This window comes from Cyclopterus lumpus, chromosome 15, assembly GCF_009769545.1.
Source record: "Cyclopterus lumpus isolate fCycLum1 chromosome 15, fCycLum1.pri, whole genome shotgun sequence".
Classification (NCBI taxonomy): domain Eukaryota; kingdom Metazoa; phylum Chordata; class Actinopteri; order Perciformes; family Cyclopteridae; genus Cyclopterus; species Cyclopterus lumpus.
The window spans coordinates 6,264,421-6,288,068 of record NC_046980.1 but is presented as its reverse complement, the minus strand read 5'-3'; the positions used below and the strand labels follow the sequence as shown (position 1 = coordinate 6,288,068).

The window sequence follows — 23,648 nt, the reverse complement described above, 5'->3', positions numbered from 1 at the left end:
CACCATCTGCCGTCGGTATTTAGGTGTTACATAACACACTGATTACGCGTGCATTACGGTAATCTATGTCTCACAATTATCATATTTTGATGAACATCTGTTTAGCATCCGTCTTCATCTTATTCATTTAAATAGACGGACGGATACTCGGTATGTTATTTCGGTATTCGGCGCGCCCCTCGCTCCAACACTCTGGTTCCTCTCCATCTGCCTCCTGCAGCTACTTTCATCCTCCAATATGGCCAAGCAGGCCACTCTATTTAAGGTTGAGGGGGAAAAAAATGCTGGCTCATCTTCCAGGAACATTGATTATCCACAGGGCGGCTGAGATAATTAGTTCCCAGCTCAGCAACACTAGACAGAACGTGTTTGTTTGCTTCGAAGCGTGTCGGAGTGAATGTAGCATGTTGAGGCTCTCGGTTCCTCGGGGGACAGGCGAGGTTCTCGTGGTGTCAAGAGGCCGCTTGTCTTCTCGGCACGCGCCACAATGTTAACCGACTGTTGGGTTATTATTCCCCTTGTGTGGGCTATCGCATGAATATATACGGCTGCCCTTTTTCATATCGCATGAAGTGTAATCGCATTTAATCCACAGTGGAATTAAATGCATGCGTCATGTGCTGGACATATTTGTGGTTTGTTTTAACCAAATAAAACATTAAAATCAGACCTTTCCCAAACGAAAACGGGAAAAAAAAAGGTGAATTTGACATAGAAATTGGGTTAAATGTGTGACACGGTTTTGGTGTGAATCACAGAAACCCCTTTGGAATAAATTAAGCCAATTACAGCAACAATAAAAAACATGATGGGACTGATTTTCCCCAAAGTGCCTCTATTTCTGCAATATACATGACATGATCATTGGTGTGATTGGTGTTCTTTTGCAGGTCATTGGTGCATTGTGGGGCAATGTCCTACCCCCCCCCCCTCCCTTTTGTTTTACACATGCTCTACTAACTGGCTTCAGTATATCTGTGTTTAATGTTTTCTTTGATTTGGACGTGTTGTAATCTCCTTCCAAGAGCCGTAATGTTTTACTCCTTTTTGTCTGAAGCTGCGTTTTATCTTCTGAACCCACGTTGCAGATACATCTACGTGCCGCTGGGGGGTTCACGGCACGGCCATCTTTCCAAGATGTTATCAACTGGCCTTGCGTTCGGCTTCGTCTGCCTGTGGCACGGTGGCCACGACTACTTGCAGTACTGGGCCCTGATGAACTGGGCCGGAGTTCTGGTGGAAAATGGACTGAAGCCTCTGTTCGCCTCGTCGTTTATTCGCTCCATTGTTGTAAGTAATGAAATCCAAATCCTATTTATCTCTGGCAATTGTACATCGACATATAATTCTCTGGTTACTCCATCGATTTGATTTTCAGTTAAGATGTGTGAACATGAGGAAAATCTTTCTTGTAGCCAGAAAAAAAAAATGGAGTCACGTAATCTGAGTTAATAGATGACAGGAGACACACTGGTTGTATCCTGTCACATCTAATTGGCAGGTACAGTTAAGGGTCCATGTTAATGTGAGTTAAAGTCTATTTCCAACAACAATAGAAATGTCAATCTAGCTTCTTTTGGACTGTAGGTTCACGTTCTCAAAATAGTAATAAGGTCTGACAGCAGGCTGTCTAATCCTTCTAGTTAATGGCCACACAGTTCATTAGTACCAGGTGCGTTTCTGCTCTTTTGTCTCCCAGATTTACGATTAAAATCTCTTATGGTTCTTCTGCAATTTTCTTATTTATTTACTGATTTCCCAGGAGCAGAATTTCTCCGCGCCGATGGAGAGGCGCTGCATCGCCCTCCTCTCTGCCTTCTCCACTGCCATGCTCATCCTCTCTAATCTGGTGTTTCTTGGGGGGATACATGTTGGCAGAATCTTCTGGAAGCGTGTCTTCATTCAAGGTAAAATGTCCTCCGCAAACACTCAGTAGGATTTATGTGACCGTTCTATTGTGCAGGATGGTTTCAGCTGGCATTAACTAATTGTGTTTTGGTTGTAGAGTCACTATTAGTCATGTTTTCTTTTCATTTGACTGTTCCGTTGAATTGTGGGACATTTCCCCTCCTACAGGGGCTGGACCGTAGCTAAAGATAGCATTTCTAAAGCAGTGGTTCTCAAACTGTGGGGCGCGCCCCTCTAGTGGGGCGCAGTGGTATTACAGGTATTACCTTTATTGAGAACTTCACATATTAGAAGTCCACAGACATGAAACTAAGTCATTAATAAATACATGGTGAAATGTCTGTACTTTTGTGTAAATGTTTATGTTACGGCGTTTGAGAACCACTGGGTTAAAGCAACAATTAGAGAGAATAGAATAAAATGCAGCTGTTTAATAGGTCTGTATATTTAGCAGTGGATTTTGAGGTTCTGGTTATAATAAGGATGATAATAATATTATTATTTATAGAGCACCTTTACAAAACAAGGTTTACAACAAACTGAAAATTTAAGAAAACTGAAAAATGTAACTCATTACAAAACAATAGCAATATACATCATACCAAAATCAAGCGAATATGACATTGAACATAGTCCAAAACAATTGAAATAACAAATCAAACACATGGTGATTTGAAGGTAAAGCTCACAGGAAGACTAGGCGATAAAAGTGAGTTTGTAAGAAGAGGTCTTAATGGGCCATTTGATGCATCTGAATGGGCAAACACTCCCCAGTAGAGAGACATCTGCTTTGTGCTGGTGCCATTCCCTGTTTAGCTCCCCGCGTCTTTATTTGGCTCATTTGGTACCTAAAGCAAGATGGCCAGGCCCTCCTAAAAGCCTGTCTGCTCATGATAAGCAGTCTGAGCTGCACTCGGGGTGGTTGCAGAGTTGGTGCCGGACGAGTCTCAGAAACATCATCATATATATATATATATATATATATATATATATATATATATATATATATATATATATATATATATAATATATATATTATATATAATATAATATATTATATATATAATATAATAATATATATAATATATATATATATATATATATATATATATATATATATATATATATATATATATATAATGCAGAGTTTACTCGATTGCAAAGCGACTTTGGGGTCAGTGAATCAAGCTGCAAACACGACAGTGACATTCCCTAAAGTGGCTGTTAGTGTCGCCTGCTTCCATCCACCCAGCAGACCCAGAACAACATGAGCATTGATCTTACGTTAATGGGCTCTTCAAGTCGAGGCCGTGCAGCCGGATGAATATTCCAGCCGCCAGTTAAGCTTTATTGTGAAAGGAGAATAATTGTCCATCGTAGGGGAAAGTTCACAGTAACCGTGTGTAACATTATGCCTCTTCTCGCAGACGTGGCGTAAATAAGTTAAGAGAAACCTAGAAGTAAGAGCAGGTTGTTTTTATAATACCACTTCTGTTGTGAATTATTCAGTGAGTTACACCTAGAAACCAAATGGAATATCTCAGCTGGCATTGATGAGAATGAATTCTGACCATATAATAGTGCAAATAAAGATATAACATGGCACTGCCTGATGTTTACTTCAAACCCTCATTCTGTTGTTACTGAACTTGTGGGTTTGCACTTTAAATTGAAGTGAAATGGATCCAGCAGAAAGGCCTGAGGCGGTTCCTTGTGTCTTCGTGTGTCGGCACAATAAAACATTGCGGGGGAGCTGCAGTTTGCTTCATTAACATGAGATCAATGCTTTTAAATCAGCCTGTCTGGGCTTTTTGTTTTTACTGGTGCAGGCAGAGTGCGTAATTGCACTCTTTGACCTCTCCGGTGGAACGAAAAACAAATTCCTGTTCACGCTGACGTGGTCGTCATCTTCAACAGCCCCGATGTTAGAGTGATATAAAGTCTTTTTGCTAAATGACATTGCAACACACTAGAAGACACGGTGCGTAGTATATGAGTTTGATTGAAAACTGTCTATAATATCGGTAACATTACAGTACCTTTTAATTGAGTAGGACGTTGATTTAGTTCCATCACCTCTAGGAGAACAGTCTGTGAGGGACACGCAGCATGGTTTATAAGTACATGTCAACGTCAGAGTGCCTGCATGCTCACAACTAGAATCACAACTAGAATGCTAAGATGACGATATTTTGCAGGTTTAGCTCATGTATCATGTGAGAATATAGAAAATATTTGCCTTTTTAGCACAAAGTGCAGCTGAGGGTGGCGCGGGATGTCATTAATCTCTATTTAGTCCAGTCAGGTATCGGACAAATTACAATTTAGACCTGATAATGGCACGAGATGAAAGGTCAGAGGTCACTAAAGAGATCTTAATTCATCCTGAGAGGAACATAAATGTCCGTACCAAGTTTCATGGCAATCCAATATTTCAGTCTGGATCAAAGACAGACAGAGAGCTTTCAGTTAGGGTTTAAAAAAACTAATAATCCAGATACATAAGAGAAGGAAGAGCTCAACCAACAAGCTGTCAGACGTCTGAGAGGCCCAGTCTTTATGATCACGGAGCAGTTTTTATATTTAGTTTTTCAAGTTGCCTCTCTGCAAGTTTCACCTCATTTGAACGCAAAGTACTCCATTAATCAAGCGGCGAAATAAACTGTGGTGTAATTATAGCTCTGGTTGATTGGAGTCATGGTACCATGCAACTGGGAAGAGATTCTGTTTTTCACTCTCTTTGCCAGGACTTAATATTAATATTAAGACTGTTGTTTTAAAATATCAAAGATCCGGCACACTTCTCTTCTCCATCGTGGTCAGAAGTAACTTGCATACCGACGACGCGGTCGACGCTTCCTCTAAGTTCTGCTTTTCACTCCGTTAGTTCGTGGCAGCAAAGACGGACTGCTCGGGGGAATATATATATATATATATATATATATATATATATATATATATATATATATATATTTTTAATGACATTTACATAATTGTAAAGACAAAAAACGCTGCGACGTCTTGAATCGGCAACGCTCGCTCGTGGAGTTAAAAGGCTTCTTTTTTTTTCTATGATGGATTTAGACGCCATGAAAATGCATCATATTTGTAATTACTCAATTCTAATGTCCTCAAACTAATAATTAGCTGCCGTTTGCTGGCAGTTATGCTAATCATCTGCAAAACGTCACGTCAGCATAGCATAAATATTTATCAGCGGGGGGGGGAAAGCCGTGGTTTTGTAGCCGTGGGCCACGGAGCCTTTCTCTTCGGCAGACAGGAAACGGACAGTACAGCTGTGCATAAAGCAGCCTGTGTGCATGTGAGTTAGATTGTTTTAGACATGAATGGGAAATAATAGACTATTGAGAAGCATTGTGGGTGCAGGTGCAGGTTACTGAGATAATCTGGAGGCAAGCCAGTTGGGGAGGAGGCGCAGGCAGCTGTCCTTACCTGCCTGCTCGAGCCTCCAAGACACAGCTATAAATAGAACACGGGAATAACCGTAACACAGAATTAAGCACAGTCTATAGCTCTTGTAAAAGAATGCAAGTCTTTCTAGGAGCGACCTGCAAAAGCGTCAGTCTAAAATATTTCTTGTTACAGATGAACTCATTGGTTTTTTTTTTTTTCTTGGTTTTTTTCCGTTTTAGGCTGGTCTACCACGGCTCCGCCCATGCTGGCGTTCCTCTACTGCTTTGCTCAGGTTGGACTCGAGTATACTTCTCGCCCACCGTGAGTCACCTTGACTTTCCATCGCAGCGAGAATCCCCTGCAACCAGACCACCAGAAGAACCTGCTGAGTCCGGTTCTTTGTCGTCGCCAGCCGGGGAGGGCCAAAGAACCCGTCCAAGCCTGGCTTTAGTGCAGCTGAGCTGACACTTCTTTCCACCACCTGCAGGACCAGGCAAAAAAAAAACAAAAAAAAAAACCTTCATGTAAGCCAAGACTTAAAGGATCAGCGCTGCTTCTCTTGGAGAGTTTCTCGTGCACACACACTGTAGTAGAATGAAATTCAGGGCAGCCTCCCAGATTAGTCGAGGCATGCTTTTCTACCCAATGAGCTACACAGAATCTCATATTCTAAGAAAGGTAATTACGGCCCTGGATCCGTCTTCGTTATATAGCTCTTGTGAGATATTGCTCAGTGGTGCGGTAAGCCGGGGAAATGCTAATTTCATATTTACTATCCTCCTTTAGCTCGCCACGAAAGCGTGTGTGTTCAGAGGCAGATAAAAGGACCAGTGGACTAGCGGGAACCTGATCAGTCATTATTTTTCCCTCACAGATCACACTGATGTTAGATATATTAATTAAAAGCTTAAGAGGGACAACACACTAACTTTTCTTTCAGCACATTAATTATAATGGATGACATTTATCCACTAGAAAGCAGATGAATGCCATTTTCTGATAATGGATGAGAGAAAAAAACAACATTTGTTCTAATGGATTGTTATACAATGCCTCATCAACTGTACACTACCTCAGTATAGGTTTGGATTAAAACCTTGTATTTCCTGATTATGAATATGCATCGATGTTCTAATGGATAACTTTACTGTACCTGCTGTATTGCGTCGTTTAGAGCAGTGTGGTTCTCAACCTTTTTTCAGCACCTAATACTTTCTGGTTGGAAAAAAAGATGTAATGCACATACTGTACATGCTAATTTTAAATAGCATCCATTCAAATATTTGATGTGAAGGGATTAACCTTCTCCCCGGGGCAACATAAACCCATAAAACTCGTCCAGAACGTGTCAACTTTTCAGGAATTATTAAAAAACAGCTGTATTTATTTTATTTTTTTGTATGACAATTATTTATACGGAATATTTTTAAGGGGTAAGACGGAAAAGGTTTTCTTCTTCTAAACACCAAATGCAACAATGGTTTTGTTTGTGTCTCGATACTTTACGGTTTCCCCGTGTTTGGCCCCAAAGATCATTCGCTCTCATTTCTCGTAAAAACCTTTTAAAGTAAATTCCCATTACAGCTAAAACAAATGGGTTGTGATTTCCTAAAGAATCTGGACACTGTAGTTCTTAGCAATAATTACTCATACAACAATAAATTGTGTATTTGGACTGTTGATTAATACACATTTGGTGCACTTGAGTATTCAGGTGTGAGATCACAATAAACTACAGTGCCCATGCTCATATTAACATTGATAACATTTTTTTTAATCAAAGACAGAAATAATTTATACCAGACAATACTTTGTGAAATTGATAATTAAAACAATTACTATCTTAGCTGTATCTGGGGGTCATCGGGTTGAGGCTGCCCCACGTGGACAGTGAGCTGGATGACCAGATCCAATGGGAGAAAAGAAGCTTTTCCATTAAACTATTAACCCTGTAGTCCGAAAGTCATAACTAATAAAGTAAAAGGAAGCTACTTTTAAAAAGCTTCTGCGCTTTTTCTTTTGAGCTTAAAGTGTTCAGTTGCAAAAACAATCTGATCCTCTTACTGTTCACACGGAGAGCAATCGGCTACAGGGCGCAGCAGGAGATTACTTTAAGAACGAGTGAATTCTTTAAATCGGGTGTTATGGCTGACAGATCCATCATTAGCATAACACTTTGTTGTTGCCTTTTGCACGTCTAGTTATTTATTGGAGCTTAAATAAAAAAAAGAAGAAAACAAATTGACTGTTCCCATGGTTTCAAACAGTGTAACCTGCACGCGTCTGTACTTTTGTATTCATCTCGGCGAGTAGCAGAATGGAGCCTCGAGTGGCTCCATTAGTTGATTTTCTCCTCTCGGGATTATCACATCTGTGGCACCTAAATAGGATCAATGTGAGCGAGGGGTCGGCGAGGAATCCGCTTAAATGAGGACGAGAACACACGCCTGCCGAGTTGAAACTCTTGAGCAGAGCGGCCCTCGTCACCGTCGGGGGAGCGGAAAACGTAAAAAGACAGGCAGATGAATGGACGCCATACGGCGGCCATGCGGTCCCCGAAGAGCACAGACACAGAGAACAGTATGTATAAAATATTTATTATGAATAGTACAGCATGTCACAGCTCATAAAGAGTTCCCCCGTTGTGCTTGAAATCGTCACATTTCTCATCGTCTGACGCGCGTGAACACAAGCGGCATGTGCATATTACATAAACCGTACAGCAAATTCAAACTTTTCACTTAAGAATCTAAAACGTTGCAATATCATTTGTGCATATATATATATTTATATGTAGAGGGAGAGCAAGAGACCACAAAAATAAATGTTCAAATTGTTTTCAAAAAGAGTTAATTTGTATTTTTTCTCACTGCGGGCCTGGAAAAATAGGATCACTGGGGGGGGCAATATTATGAAGGCACAGTGTTGCATGCTTCTCAGTAGCAATCAAATGTAATGATGTAGTAATATTAAAAAGGTAAATGTGATGAACTATAAAAGGATTCTCACATTTCTGCAAACATGTTCACCTTTTTGTTTATGAATGTTACATCACAGAACTTCTTATTGCTTTCCAGGATCCTGCCTCTGAGTTTTAGAGTGCACCTGCAGTACATCCATCCCATTTTAGCAACACATATTTATGGTGTAAAAAAAGAAAAAAGCAGGCGTAGGTGGAAGCACCTGCCACATACTTTGTTGTTAGGCTGCATTCAAATAGTGGCACAAAAATCTGATTTTATTTTGCTTATTCATAGTAAAGAATCCGTCTGATCCGGTTCTGTTTTGGATACCGAACAACTAAAAGAGAGTTGGTACATTAAATGGTGTAATTTAGTGAGCAATGCAGTACAGTACCACAAGAAAAATTGAAGCTTAAGATTCATAGTTTGTTATTCAAAAAGGAAAGTTTGAAAAATACTTTACAAATATTACCAATTTTGTCATTCATCTGTGTCGTTGGGTGAAGGGAAAACGGTTCATTTTTGTCTGACATGACAATATTCCACCATAAGTACCTTCAAAGAAAACAATTCAATTGTCATCCGTTGAAAGAAAATAAATGTGTTACATGCGGGCTTAGAACAGTTGAATCACATTAACATAAACAGCACCTCATTGTTGTTAGTATTAGTAAACGTTAATGCAGGCTAAAAAGTTTTTTCATTTTGTTTTGATTCATTTGAAACAGTTTAACTGTTGTTCACACTTTTAACTCCACATAGCGTGATTTAAAGTGTCTTCTCCAGCCGCCATGCATATACTCCAGACTGAAGCTCACAATTCACCGGTTACCTTCACAAAAAGTCAAAAGCATCGTCTTTTAACTCTCTTCAAAACACACAAACTGACCCAACAAAGTCATAACTGATTATTTTTTAAGGGAATACTTTCGCTTTTATCCACTTTGCTTTCAGAGTTAGATAAGAAGATCGATGCCACTTTCATAACTGCATTATATGGAGCTAGAGCCAGAAGCCTAATTAGCTTAGCTTAGCATAAAGACTGGAGGCAGGGGGGATACTGCTAGCAGGGCCCATAACTTTTAGTCACATCTGATTGAAACACACTCGCGTCATAAAAGTAGCCTGATTTCTGGTTTAAACATTTACATTTAGAAGTCTATCCAAGTCTTTGGGTGATGGCAATATTAAATGTAAAAAGTAATCACTCCTAGAATAAGAACTGATTTACAAGTTGTTGTTTTTAACCACAGAGCTATGACATCGTAATAGTTTTAATAATTTGATCAATCATAACTGTGATTGTGTAATAAAATCACTTTACTAAATTTAGATTTAATGACTGTATGCCGTTACATGAAATTTTATTGCGTCTTTGACGCTTTTCCGCCTTTTTGATTTGATTTCCTTTGAGTCAGCAGCAGTTTTATGAATGATCGAGAGGTCATAGATGATATTAAGCAGACCCATAAAGACCCACAAACACTAGCTGTAAACTAAATGACTTCTCACTTCAGCCCATTTATTTTTAAGTAAGCGGAATTTTTTTTTCCGTGTGTCTCTCAGCTCGTCTTTTGTCTCGATGGGAGAAAAGGCATGCAGGGAACATAAATTATCCATATGAATAATAAATAATATAGAATAATGGTTGTGCCATGTAAAAGACTGTATACTTAAGATCCTGACTGACGATTCTTTTATGGATTTCATAAATCTGCTGGGGGAAAAAAATAAAACATTTGATGGTTTAAAAAATGTGTCATTTAATGACTTTCTTCTATTATTCATAGGTTTTTTTTTAAGAGACTCAACTGATTTGAAATGTCAACTGTAACAGCTAAATATGCATAATTGTTGCTTTATTTGATCTTTATCTGTGGACTTATTCGGGCTCTTTAATGAATGATTGATGCCACAGAAATGCTGTAAAGCACATGTCCTCCCTCTGGCTCACTCAACCCTGCACACTGATGCCTGTTCTCTGCTGCGTGATTTATTTACATTGATTTATTAGGTTATCAATATCATTTAGGATGAATCCTTCCATCAGTTAAACAATGTTGCCGTGCAGCACAAGGCAAGATGGATTGTTGATCTGCACTCATTTATAATAATTTAACACCTATTTTGTTATCGTGTAAGCATATTGCTCCGTTTTCCTTTTTGGTAAAATGGAAATTTAATTTATAAAGAAAACCACAACATTTAATGTTTTAATTTGAACTGGATCTAATGGATTTCATTTTATACATTTTTATATAAGAAAAAAAGGGAAGGATACAACATTTGAAAAAAAAATCCAATTGATATTACCCTAGTATATTATAACCGAGGAGGCATTACAAAATTTAAAAACACTGGGCGAGTAATCAATATACAAATAATAATTTCGCTGGGTGAATTATTCCTTTAAATGACGCAAATAGATTCCTGAAGGAGAAAGCTTGTTCTTCGCCTTTTATTTGTGTCCCTTATTAATAGTTAACTTGTATCTTTTGTTGTCATGGGATGTTTGTTTTTTTCCACAAACAAAAATACATTAAATCATGCAGGCTAACTAACTGGTGTAATATTTAAAAAAAATGTACCTAAATAAAAGGCAAGAATCGTCACTAAAGCAAGTTCAGTGACTAATTAAAAAAAAAAATTAATTATGAATACAATAAAAAAATTTGAAATATTGTGCAAAAGGACATTCATCATTATGTTCTTGACAACAAGGTAAGGGGCACAGCCTTTATCAGTACCATCTGCATCACCAAAGCTAAAAATGCATAGCTCTCATTCAAGATGTATGTATCATATTCATGTATCTTCTGGGGTTGTAGTGTTACAATTTGTAAACAAAATACTAATATATTTGGATGGATGGATAACTTGTTCACTGCTGCCTTTTCATCCAGCCCATCTACCCACGGTTTATGGGAATTATAAACTCTGCTGAAAAATGTCTTTGAAAATCTGATTGCTTGGCCAGAGTTGTATAATTCATCATTATCCTGGCAGTTGATATAATAAGAAGAGTTCATCAATTGCTTGAAGGAAATTACTGAGACTGTATCAACATCTGGAAAGACGTTCTTTCCCACCGTCATGGTTGAAATTATGCAAAAGACATTGCCGTGTGGCCTCAATGAATCAGAAATGCACAATCCGAGGCACACGTCTAGTGACATGCAAAGAATCTCATACAAACGATTCACCACGAACCAGTGGGGTCATGCTGTTTCTATTCTCTTCCCAACAGAGATACAACTATGTTCTCCCGTTCTCTGAAATCGAGATAAAAATCTAACCGCTCGAGCTATTTTTTTTCCCATTAAAGTGCGATGGAAAAATAAATCAAACATCTGTACAAACATAGAGCTGTCAGTGGTTTTTTTCGTAACCTCCGAGCGTTCAGTGTTACGACAACAGGATCTGGGCTACGACCGCTACGTTCCCTTTTTGATGGGTGGGCACACCCCCGCGATACAGGCCGGTGCGTCTTTGAAGACCACGCTGTTGCCCAATCTTAAAAAGGTGTGCCCGATGCAGCCTCAGCTATCCAGGTAATCTGAATATTACTGGATTCCAGCTGAGTGCACAGTTAACCTGATTAGTTAACCTTTCACACCCCTCAGGAGAAGATGTCCTCTTTGTCCAGCTCTGGTGACGCCGGTCTAGAAAGGTCAAAGAGTGGCTGCGGAGAGCCGACACTTGATCTCCTCGCTTTGAGGAGTTGAAGTGCCTCTGTGAGTTGCGCCTCCAGACCGGACATTCGGACGTCCAGGCTCTTGAGGTCGTCCTTCAGCTCCAGCTTGAGCTCCTGGAGCGACGCCTGGAGCGTCTGCTCCGGGATGGGGTAGAAGGGGTGCCGGGTCTCCGGCGGCTGGACGGGACTGCGGTCCTGGGGCGTCAAGCGGAACTCGCCCACTTTGTCCAGGCGCAGGTCGCTTTTGGTGATGCCGCTGTCACACGAGTCCGTCTTCTTGAGAGACGTCTGGGACTCGTGCGCCTTGGTCCGTTCAGGTAAAGTCTCCATGGATTCGGCTTTGGACACTTTGTTCCAGTTGTCGGCTTTGGCCACGGACTCCTTGAAGAGACCCCAGCCTTTGACCTTGACCGGTTCATTAGCGCGGCCCCCTATCAGAGAAACGGGTGCTGGTACCTTCAGCTTCAACTTGTCTGAGGGAGCACAGTTGGGGGGTGTCGAAGACGAAGGCGTTGCAGGGGAGGGTGTTGCAGGGCTTTCCGTCACCGTGACGATGCTGGTAGCTGTGACGGCTGCTTTAGCTGTGGGGATGTCCACGTACACCGGGCCCTTCTCGATGTCGTCATCTAGTTCTGGCTTTCCGGGCACCAGGCGGCTTTCCTTCTGCTGTCGGAAGCGCTGGAAGAGTTTCCGTACCGGGTGATCCGGCGGCAAGTTGAGAGGAGCCTCGTTTTTACGTCTCTGCCGCTCCTCTTCCTCTCGTTTCACGTCGCTGATCTTTCGGAAGACGATCTACAAGAGAATGTACAGTTGTTGTGACTAACACCATCATAATCAGGTTTGTTTTGAACGATGAAAGTACACGAGCAAATAAAAAATGGGTATGCCTCAACTCAAATTCGTAATAAAGCGGAGAAATGAAAGTATAAAAACATGATCAACGTCATTTCAATGAACATGTGTATCCGTCTTACTGGTTGTACCGTTTGTGCGAGGAAGACGATGGCGATGTTTCAAAATGTGTGTGCTTTTGTAAATGTCACCTTTAATGAGGCAAGTCCCACGACACAGAGGGAAGGTTCACATCATGCCTCTGGCTTCAGCGGGCGACGACACGCTACACCGTTAGCCGATCACACAGCTGCTGCTGCACTTTGGATTTCATGAATTGTTTGTAACTTCTTTAAAAACTAATGAGCCTTTCTCAATTAAAAAGATATAAATGATCTATATGTGTGTGTTCTTGGGTAGTTTTAGTTTTTTTCTTTCGTTAGTATTCAACAACTACATCTCCCATGAGTCTTTAATGCTGAAGAAATCGTTCATGCTTTATCTTGGAAATACTTGGTCCACTTTATTTTCCTGTATCTTTTTACAGTGTCACATGGTTCACATGGTTCAAGACTGTTGGATATGTAACGTATGAGTCAAATTGAGCAGTCATAAAAGTACTTATGGATGAATCAAAACAGCTCAGAGAACATCTCCATAACAGCTAAGAAAATGAACACAGTGATAGGGGTTAAAGCTCTGGAAAAAGCTAGTAAGTGGTCCTTGAGTTTGGATTGTTTTATCAGAATATTTTTAGCTTTATGTTCTAGCCAGAAAATAATGTACTTGTCAGTAACATTTTTGATGCCCTTTTAAAAAAGGAATAGTTTATCATTTTTGGAAATAAGACAAGATGATAAGACAATAATAACAAGATGGCTACCGAAACCTCTAAAGCTCACTAATTATTGTTTTTATTTAATCCATACAAACACCAAAGAACCACAACCACAAATAGGGGAAGTCACTACATTTTTCAGTCTTTATGCTAAGCTAAGCTAAGCTACCTGCTTGTCGCTTCATATGAAGTGTACAGACATTAAAATGTTTTTTGAGGCCAATACAATTTGATATTTGAGGGTTATATGCCACATTATATTGTCTTATGATCATTTTACATAAAGACAAAAAATAAATAAACAATCAAATTATGTAGATTTGTTTTCATATATGAATTGAGACCAAGATACATACATGGCCCTGGCTGATTCATTGATCTACCTCTACTTCTCATCCAACGCTCTGCAAGAAAGCCTTTAAGCATAATTCCCAAAATGTCAAACTATTTCTGTAACCAAAAACATATTAAAGAATGAGGAAATACATTGTCTAGTGAGAGGAAAAGAGGCTATCTGGCTTCTGTTTTCATGAGGAGAGTCTAGCATTCGATCAAACGACTGAGTTCCGAAGACGTGTTTTTGATAGCTCCAAATATGGACTTTTTTATTTTTTGTCATTTAAAAAAAGGGAAGAAAACATATATTTTCATCTCAATCACATAGCAAAATCTTATTGTTTCACATCTTGAATCGCTCCACTCATTTCCCCAAGTCAAAAACACAACCTCACCCGCTCCATTTGAAGGCAGTGTTCAGCTCCCCCATTCAATCCTTCTCTGGATTTCCCTAAAGTGTATACAATCAGATGGCATTGGACCCTGGTGAATTGTGAGTTTTAAGGCAGCAGATGAGATTGCCTCTTCAAATGCAAGCAATTCAATCTTGCATGTACTCTCATGGGCAGGCTAACCTTACTTTGAATGAGATAATGATTGGTAGCCACACTCGAGTCGTTGAGACCAGCTGTTCATTTCCGAAGGAAAGATGTCGGACGGGCTTCAATGTACATTGACGGTTTGATGGAACTGGGTGTTTGTATGACCTGTTATTGTTTTTTTTCACTATTCATGAGCTAGTGCCCAGTTAGATACTTCTATTTGTGTTATTAAATATAGCACATTTACATTTTCTAAAGGAATTGTATGTCTAATGTTCCTGGTTGCAGCCACACTTTGGGTATTTCTTGCCCAAAGTTGGATAATAACCTGTATTCAATTAGATGTGACGCCAGGAGACCGATAGTTTAGCTTTTAAAATGCTGCTAGGTGGATTTTAGTGCATTCAGTCTTTGTGTTGAGCTACGTTAACCATCACCTGGGTGACGCTTCGTATTTAACTGACACAACCGTGTTCATCAAGCTTCGTGTCCAACGCCAAGCAGAAAATGGGACTGAGCGCATATTCCCAAAATGATCAAACTTTTCTTCTCTGAATCAGAGAAACAAATCTGTACCTGTAGAAACTGTAGAAAGAAAATCAGTCCCGCTGCTCGCCCACACATAATGTATTACTATGTAATTACTATGTAATTACTATGTGTATTACTATGTGACCTCTGGGAGGCCCAGTGCGGCAATAATTACTTGTAATCAAGATAAAAACAGGATGCAGGACGTCCACTTAAAGTTCAAGCCCTTATTAAGAATGATGGTCTGATCACAGGAAAAGTAACACATCAAAAGGAGCTCCAATTAACATAATGGTGAACAATATTTTCATTATGGTTTTCCGTTCCTAACACATATATATCGTGTAGAACTTGAAGAGAATCGACTCATATTTTTTTCAAAGTCCACAGTTCTTCAGACATTGGAAAGTGAACTTCTCCATCAGTCACTCACCCTTTTTCGCAGGTTGTAGGTGAGCAGCAGATTCCTGGAGAAGTGGTTGGAAAACGCCGTGTAGAACTCCAGCACCTTCTGTAGGGCGTCTCGTTTAATGACGTGGAGGTCGCAGTAGGTCAGAGCTCGGACGTTAGCGCAGGCTTGAGCGAGAGTCACTTCTTTCCAGAAAACATCCCCAAATACGTCTCCCTTACCTGCAGAGAGAGAGAGAGAGAGGAAACCGATTAAACATGATTTGTCCAACACGTAAAGTAATAGAGAAATAATTCACACGTTAATTCACTATCACTTTCTAATGTTTTAGAAATGAGTTGGAAGTTGGAACAAACGGCTTAAATAATGTTTGATAAATACTTTTTCAATGCTTTATGAATTTGATAGAATAGATGGTGGTATGCCAGGTTATGTTCTTAAGTTCTAAGTTTAAAGTTTATTTTATGGATTTTAAATTTTCATCAAAAACCTATTTGGATGTTGTTACATTTATATATATATATATATATATTTTTTAAACGGTTGAACCTGCATTTACCAACTGCTCGTCGTGTGTGAACTTCATTGCGTTTTTTTGAGATGCCGTATAAAAGGCTTTTTTTTTTTTCAACAGGGCATTTTCTGTAGCCAATCAATCCATTTTCAACCAATCACATGACCGCGCCCCCACGAGGGTTTACTCCGTCGTGGTCCAATTATCCGTTTTGTTCATCCAGATGAGGGTTGAAACAAACAACAAGGGGGTTGACAAGTCTAGGAAATCTGGACCAATTAGCAGCCTTATCAACTTATTGATATTAATTGAGTAACAAGTATAAGTAACAAAGCAAGTGTCATGCAGGAGGATCTTCTTTTTGCAATCTGAAAGACAAGCCTTTATTACTAACAGAACATTAGTATTACTTATGAACTATTATATAAGCTATTAATTATAGTATAAACTTGCAAAACGCTTATTAGATATTTGAAGAAACACGAGTACTATGAAAAGCTGTCAACAATGCTGCATATTGAAGAAAAACATACAGTTGCCAAAGCAATAATCAAAGTATCCCCCCGTTTCCAGACGGGTTAAAAATAAATAATGAACACATTTAGAGCCCTTGATTGTAGAGCGGTCGGCGGTCTGAGGATGAATGGACGGTCGGACTTGTTTGTGTACTTTACATGTTGTTTCAGATCTACAGCGCCATTAGGCTAATGAGAATCGGTTTCATAGTCACTTGATCATGACTCCAGGCTCCGTTACAGTCTCCAGCCGGGTCAATGGTATTAGCCCAACAGTATATTGATCGTTTGCAAAGAGGAACCGACAGCAGGTTATTGACGGGAAACGCCCACAACGGTGTCTCTGGGCCATCCATTATTCACTCGATCATATGGCAAATTAAAATGATGTGTGGTAAAAAAGGAAAAAAACTCTACTGGTATTTAACCAAGCCATGAGTGGACAAGAAAAGAAAAAAAAGATTATTTATTCTATAATATATATATATATATATATATATATATATATATATATATATATATATATATATATATATATATAAAATAAAAAAGGTGCGATAGAAAAATAACTGGGTTTGCAAATATCGGCAATATGGTCTGGTTCTTTCCTTCTCAATATACATTATGCGTGGGTTACTACAGTCCAGAGTACTTCACAGAGGTCTTAATTATACTCTAATCAGGTCTGTTATGGTCTCATTTGACTGCCCATTCAAACTCTTGCTGAGGGGAGTCTGTGACAAACGGATTAGTGTACGAATCCTGAGTTCACGACTCAGTAGACAACGATCCCCAAACATCTGTTTTTCACTGCAGTCCGAGAAAAAAGGAGGATTTTCCAGTAACAGACATATATTGTTACTATGCAAAACCGGTGCCGGAGGCCAGTGTGACAAACCTTTTTTTTGTTCACCCTCATCACTGCTATATTTTTGGGTCTCCAAGATGATACAATCTGACAGCAGAGAGGTGCTGTAGCAGCACATCTGCAGCGTAAATATTCGCTTCACCGTCACATTTTCTATTCAACTCGAGCAGATCTTGGGCAGGTCCGTTGACAGTTGGCGGAATAGGAAGCCTCGACTGCCTTTTATTAAATTTAATATAAGTGGTGAATTGCATTTTTTTAAATTATGTCATAAATGCTCAGTGTAATTTAGTGAAAAGACATCGACAAGGAACGGTGAAACGTGGATGGTGAACTCACCTAAAATGGCCACCACCTCGTCGTCCTGGATGACCTCCAGTGATCCCGACACCACGAAACAGAGGCTGTCCACACTCTCCCCGGCGTGGTAGATCAGGTCGCCGGGGGCGCAGTGGATGGTCTGAAACTCCATGGCCAGCGCTCTGAGACACCCGTCGCTGGCCAGCCGGAAGGCCGGGTGCTCTTTGAACACCTTCCGGTTGAGATGAACGCAAATATCTGCTCTCATGTCCTTCGGACAAATCTGCAACACCTGGAGAGAAAAAACAAGAGTGGAGAGAAGAGCTGTATGATTTGCCTTTCTTCAGATAATAAACGACTTCGCCCTTTAGAGCTGGTGGAACGTCTTCAGCTGATCACACGCCACAGTAGTATATTCACAAGAGGTGATCATAGAGTCAGAACTTGACATGACGGACTACACGTTGGATGAAGACAACCACAGCAAGCTTCGACATACACAACACACACATTTAATATATATATATATATATATATATATATATATATATATATATATATATATATACACACATACATATATATATATATATATACATATATACACACATACATATATATATATATATACATATATACACACATACATATATATATATATATATACACACATATATACATACATACATACATACACACATAATATATATATACACACACATACATACATACATATATATATATATATATATATATATATATATATATATATATACATATATATATATATATATATATATATATATATATATATATATATATTTATATCTATAAAACATATCTATATGGTTGGTAAGCTGCCAGCGACTGCCTTCACTGTTCCACTTGACAGCACCCACAATGAATGTCAACATGTTTTTATGTATTAAAAAGCAAGTGGAAGGATTCATTGCGTTGCTCATGAATAGAGTGTGGAAGGTGACGTTACACCCACGCAGGTGACTCATTTGGTATATTGCTCCATGACCAGATGGTAAAAGGTTACAGATTCACTTTAATTGGGCATTACAGCATTCCTTACATTATTATACGTGCACATGAAGCGCCCTGTTGTTGCCCTATTGTTCAATTCCACAAAACAAGGCAGACGTCTGTTTTTACATGAATGTATTGAACTGGATAGAAGTGGTGTAGTGGTGCCTGAGGTGGGTATAACTTCAGCTACGATGTCATGGGGAAACTTACCAACACTACACACAAACACTTTGGCCTGGAAAAGAAATAAAATATATAACAAAATCATATGTTTTGGGGAATTTTCTTTAATGAAAATGTCCATCTTTGAACCATTTTAAAAGTCTTAAAGTCAACAAACTAAACTCTTTAGTTTCAAATTGAGTACTTAAGGTTTATTGTTTTATACTATTTTGTGTTGTTCAAATCCAGCATAATATTCAGTTTGTACTTGTATATGATTTGAAAGCTGATTTAACAAATGTACACTTATGTATCAAATTTATGTAAGTTACATTTTTTATTAACAGTCACTAAAAACCTTTGCGTTTCTTTTTATTCCGATAACAGATTCTGAGCTTCTTTCTATTTCAGTAGGTTAGGGAAACACTTCACAGTGACTCAACCTTATCTATTGGTTGGGACTGATTATGTCCATTATGAATTATGCTTTATGGTGGAGTTTCACATGTCCACCCACCTCTCTGCCGCGTGTCACTGAGTGGCAGCATGTTGTTGAGGTACACCTAATCAACAGGATGCCAGGCCGTCGCAGGGCTCTGCCTTTAAAATAAATCTCTTTGAAGATGAATGTCAAGCAAAGAGGGATTATATGCCATTTTTAGACCCTTTAGTGTGGCCTGAAGCCAGACAAATAAATAATACATCCATGCAGTACAAGCTTTACATATAAAAGAGGACAGAATCTGTATCACGGTTTTGATTGTGACAACAGATTTGTTTGTGACCAAATCCCTGCATGAAGTCGTGTTTCTTATTTGAGGTAAAATAATAAAAACCTGTCCATTATTGGATATTGGACAGGTGGATGTAAATGGGAAGCAGCGATATGAATGCCGCCTTGCTCTGACTCAATCAGAGCAGCACCGGTTCAATTTATCTGCTGCCAGCTTTAAAATGCTAAAAAAAAAATCATCTGAATTCGATGGGATGGCGGATGATAACCGCTCCATAAACGGCATCGGATTTTCCTGATAGGCTGCAACATTTTGGCACAGAATAGCTTGACAGTAATTTTTATACCATCTATAAAACATCAATTATGCTGCGATCGTACACATTTTTAACAATATTGCAATTGGTTTGAAATACCAGGGTAACGAACCAGTAATCGCACGTTATAGGGGCGGTGAAAGAAGACGCACCTTTTCAGTGTCTATTCCCCGTGACATGGACCAGGTGGAGGCGATGTAGTCCATGACTCGCTCACTCAGGCCCTTCGGCACCTGGTAGAGCTTCAGGAAGTCCCGGACGCTGTTGATCATCTCGTGGTAACGATTGGTGTTGGCGTACATCTGCTGGAAGATTGTCGTCACGTTACCAAAGATGGTGGCGTAAAGCAGAGCTGGGGAAATACGGAGAAGGGAGGAGTTTAATTTTGATACAACATATATGGGTATCCATCAAGTTTTGTAGCTGCTTGAATGGACTTTATGGTAAATTGTGTGCTAAAAGAAACGATAAAATAAATCAGTGAAAATGTCAATAGTTTATAGATCTGATAGTCAGTGGTCTGGTCAAGACATTTAGGGATAATTTAAGATATTTTAGGAGGTCACATACTACTACAGATTCACAAGCTCAACCCAATTAGAAAATCATAATTTTAAATGCCAAACATCTCAGATACCTTATGGGATAAACAAATATTTGCACAAACCTGGTTTGCATGGATATGAAAATCTCAAAATCGTGGTTTACGGGGGGAAATATAAAACCTCCAAAATGTGGTTCATGCCACGCTGGTGGCATTAATATAAACTACATGACATATCAGACCAAATGTGCAAGGTCTAGTTTGGTTTTATGTGGTGAGCATTTTAAATCAATCATGTGGGAAATTACCAATTACTACTGTGTGTGTGCGTGTGTGTGTGTGTGTGTGTGTGTGTGTGTGTGTGTGTGTGTGTGTGTGTGTGTGTGTGTGTGTGTGTGTGTGTGTGTGTGTTGAAGCATCCATCCCAACGCAGTTACAGCGTACTAAACAAGGACATTTCTTCTTCGCGTGTCTTGTGATAGTACTGCAGTGCATCTCTGGAGGTGGTTCAGTGGTTGAACTGGTGCAACAGCTGGAGTGTGTGTTTGTGTGTGTGTGTGTGTGTGTGTGTGTGTGTGTGTGTGTGTGTGGATCAAAGCTATCAGATGTCTGCACTATGTGTGTAGCGTTCTCTTGGCAATGGAGCCCTAATTAGCCCTGCTAGAAGGGAAGGAGAGGAAACATAGAAGCCACACATTTCAATTATCCGCAGACGATGACAGTGACCTGTGTATGCCCGTGTGCATGTTTGTTTATTTCACAGCGCACAAAGAAAAACTGCACAGGGAATAATACTAATTAAAAAGTGCTCAAAACTCCTCAAGGGCGAGGACAACCACAGCTTTCATCCTTTCCATCGCTCACTTGCGCCGCCACGTTATCAAGACTAGTATGATATCACCTTAAACACAAAGAGTGCGCTATTGTTTATTATTACAGACCAATACGGGTGTTAACGTAAAGTCGGAGCCAATTACATCAGATGATTTTGACAATCATCTCTTTTCTTTGAGGGGGGGGGGGTTTCGGGAAGACCGCTTCCTCAAGCTTCGGCGCAGATGGTGTCGCTCACTTCTCCGATAAACAGAAAATGCTGCAACAAAGGAAACTCAATCTGTCCCCGCGGAGCGGCGCTTCATCTCGTCCCCAACGTCGCCCTTTACTTGCTGACGTACGCAACTTCGCCGCGGCGTTGCTCTGCATCCAACAGCTGGCTCGTTCGAGGGTAGTTATAAGACAGTTGTCAGAAACTCAAGCCCCGGGCCATCGGTTGCTATAGAAACAGGACATATGTATAGTGCCCCCCCCCCCCCCCCCAATCCCATCGTCACTCTGTGATCTTCTACTGCCAGCACCGATCCAGTGCTGGTGGTAAAAATAGAACAGTATCAGAGCATCCATATTTCATAGAGAACAGCCATGGACTACAGTAGATTGCATCTACACTGAATCAGCCTGAAGCTTTCTGTTTTTAGATATTTAGATTCGTATCTCACAATAAAAAAAAAAAAGTCTGCAGATGAGGTTTTTTTTTGCCAGTTCTCCCGACAGTGTAACCATAAACCTGAGCCTGCCAAAAGGTAGAGAGAGAGGGGAGGGGTGGAGAAATCATCCACTCGTCTCAGGGTTGAGATTTTGGCTGAAAACAAGAGGCGAGGAGTGATTGCAGAGGGATCACTGTGCAAAATTGATCCAGCAGTCCGTTATTGCTTCGAGGTGTTGCTCTCTGCATGCAGTCACACACGAATGTGCCGCACACTGCATTATGAGCCACACAAGGAGATGAATTCCTCTTAAATGTTTCATATTGGAGATGTGGAAAGAAGCACAAGCTGTGAGAAAGGTTTCCGCGTTGTTATTTAGGTCTACAGCAAAAACTGGCATATTGTGTATGTTGGTAAACCACAATAGGAGACACAAATAGACATTAGTCATATTGGAAATGTAAGTTTAGCAATTTATTTCAGATATTAATGTATGTAATGTCTGTCTTTGTCCAGATTTACGACTTGTGTGTTTTACCAAAAACGCATACAGACTTACAAATTAACAGCACGCCACAGAAAGAGTTAAAAGAAATGCTCCACTAAACTGCAGCCTCTGAGGAGTACCCGTCTCATTCGCCGTTTCTGCTGCTTTTTCTGAGGCATTTCAGACAGGAAACTTGTGAGTAAATGAATCACGCTCCAGAAAAGCGGAATAATTCAGCACAACTTCACACAGAAGACTGAGGTAATGAGTCTAATGAAGGCAAGAATAACAGAGCTCCCGCTGTACCGTGCATGTCACAGTATCAAAAGTGGACAGACTGGAGTTGACAGCAGTGTTGACGAGACTGAAAAACTAAACTGGAGGAAGCTACAGCTCGTTTTAATGAAAAAAAAATCTGAAACTCAATTGCAGCTTTCTTATTTCTAACATTGTTTAAAATGTCACACACACATTGCTATACTGTCTCAGTGCATTTATCTGAAAACTGGCCACAACAGGGATGCAGAAGCACACCTCTTATTCTTTCAGTGATTCAAATAAACCATGTGTGTCACGCTCACGACCACTTGGAATATCACAGATTTGTAGGCTTGAGAATGGAAAAGCCATCTTCCGTTGAAGACCCAGAAAAATACTGCATCCATGGAAAATAGGGACATGAAATAGCCTCAAACTGGGCTTGAAAAAAGTTTTTCAAGTGTGAGGCCTAGGATAATGGATGTCTAATAAAAACTTCAGTTCTGGCACTGGACTACATTCAACCCGAGCAGCAAAAGCTGGGTTACAGGAGAGCTAGAGATATTGCCCAGCTAATCATCTGTAAAGTTATATTTTCTGAACTTCGATGGCTCCATTCATAATTCATTTATTTCACCTGCCTCTGTGGACTGTGGCTTTAAAAGAGCATATTTAAAAACTTCTCATGTATCATGCATCTGCTACATTGGGTGAAAGATAAAACGCCTCCACTCACATCCAATCATCAGTGCATGGCCACCGCGAAGATTTTCTCATCCGTCCGTGGTCGGGGCGTGTTCCCGAAGCCGATGCTCGTCAGGCTGGTCATGGTGAAGTACAGCGAGGTGATGTAGACCGAGTCTTTGTTCGGGCTCCGCCCTCCCACTTCCCAGACCGCTGGTGTTGAAGCGGTACGGCGTGCCCACACCGTCTCCGCCAGGATGTAAGAGCCAGCTGTCCGTGCG

At 40.0% G+C, this 23,648-nt stretch overlaps 2 protein-coding genes across 2 annotated transcripts in view; one reads left to right on the top strand and one right to left on the bottom strand.

The window, feature by feature from the left end:
* Positions 1-6,432, top strand: part of hhat (hedgehog acyltransferase) — a 15,539-nt gene extending 9,107 nt beyond the window's left edge. The window contains exons 10-12 of the mRNA XM_034552060.1: positions 1,089-1,290; positions 1,763-1,907; positions 5,562-6,432. Coding sequence (XP_034407951.1) covers positions 1,089-1,290; positions 1,763-1,907; positions 5,562-5,647 — 433 coding nt within the window. The 3' untranslated portion in view covers positions 5,648-6,432. The remainder of the gene's footprint in view (positions 1-1,088; positions 1,291-1,762; positions 1,908-5,561) is intronic.
* A 5,028-nt stretch (positions 6,433-11,460) lies between these two features.
* The window catches only part of kcnh1a (potassium voltage-gated channel, subfamily H (eag-related), member 1a), a 34,430-nt gene continuing 22,242 nt past the window's right edge, over positions 11,461-23,648 (bottom strand). Inside the window, 8 exon segments of the mRNA XM_034552062.1 lie at positions 11,461-12,771; positions 15,491-15,687; positions 17,703-17,955; positions 20,063-20,262; positions 23,420-23,432; positions 23,435-23,554; positions 23,557-23,576; positions 23,579-23,648. Coding sequence (XP_034407953.1) covers positions 11,905-12,771; positions 15,491-15,687; positions 17,703-17,955; positions 20,063-20,262; positions 23,420-23,432; positions 23,435-23,554; positions 23,557-23,576; positions 23,579-23,648 — 1,740 coding nt within the window. The 3' untranslated portion in view covers positions 11,461-11,904.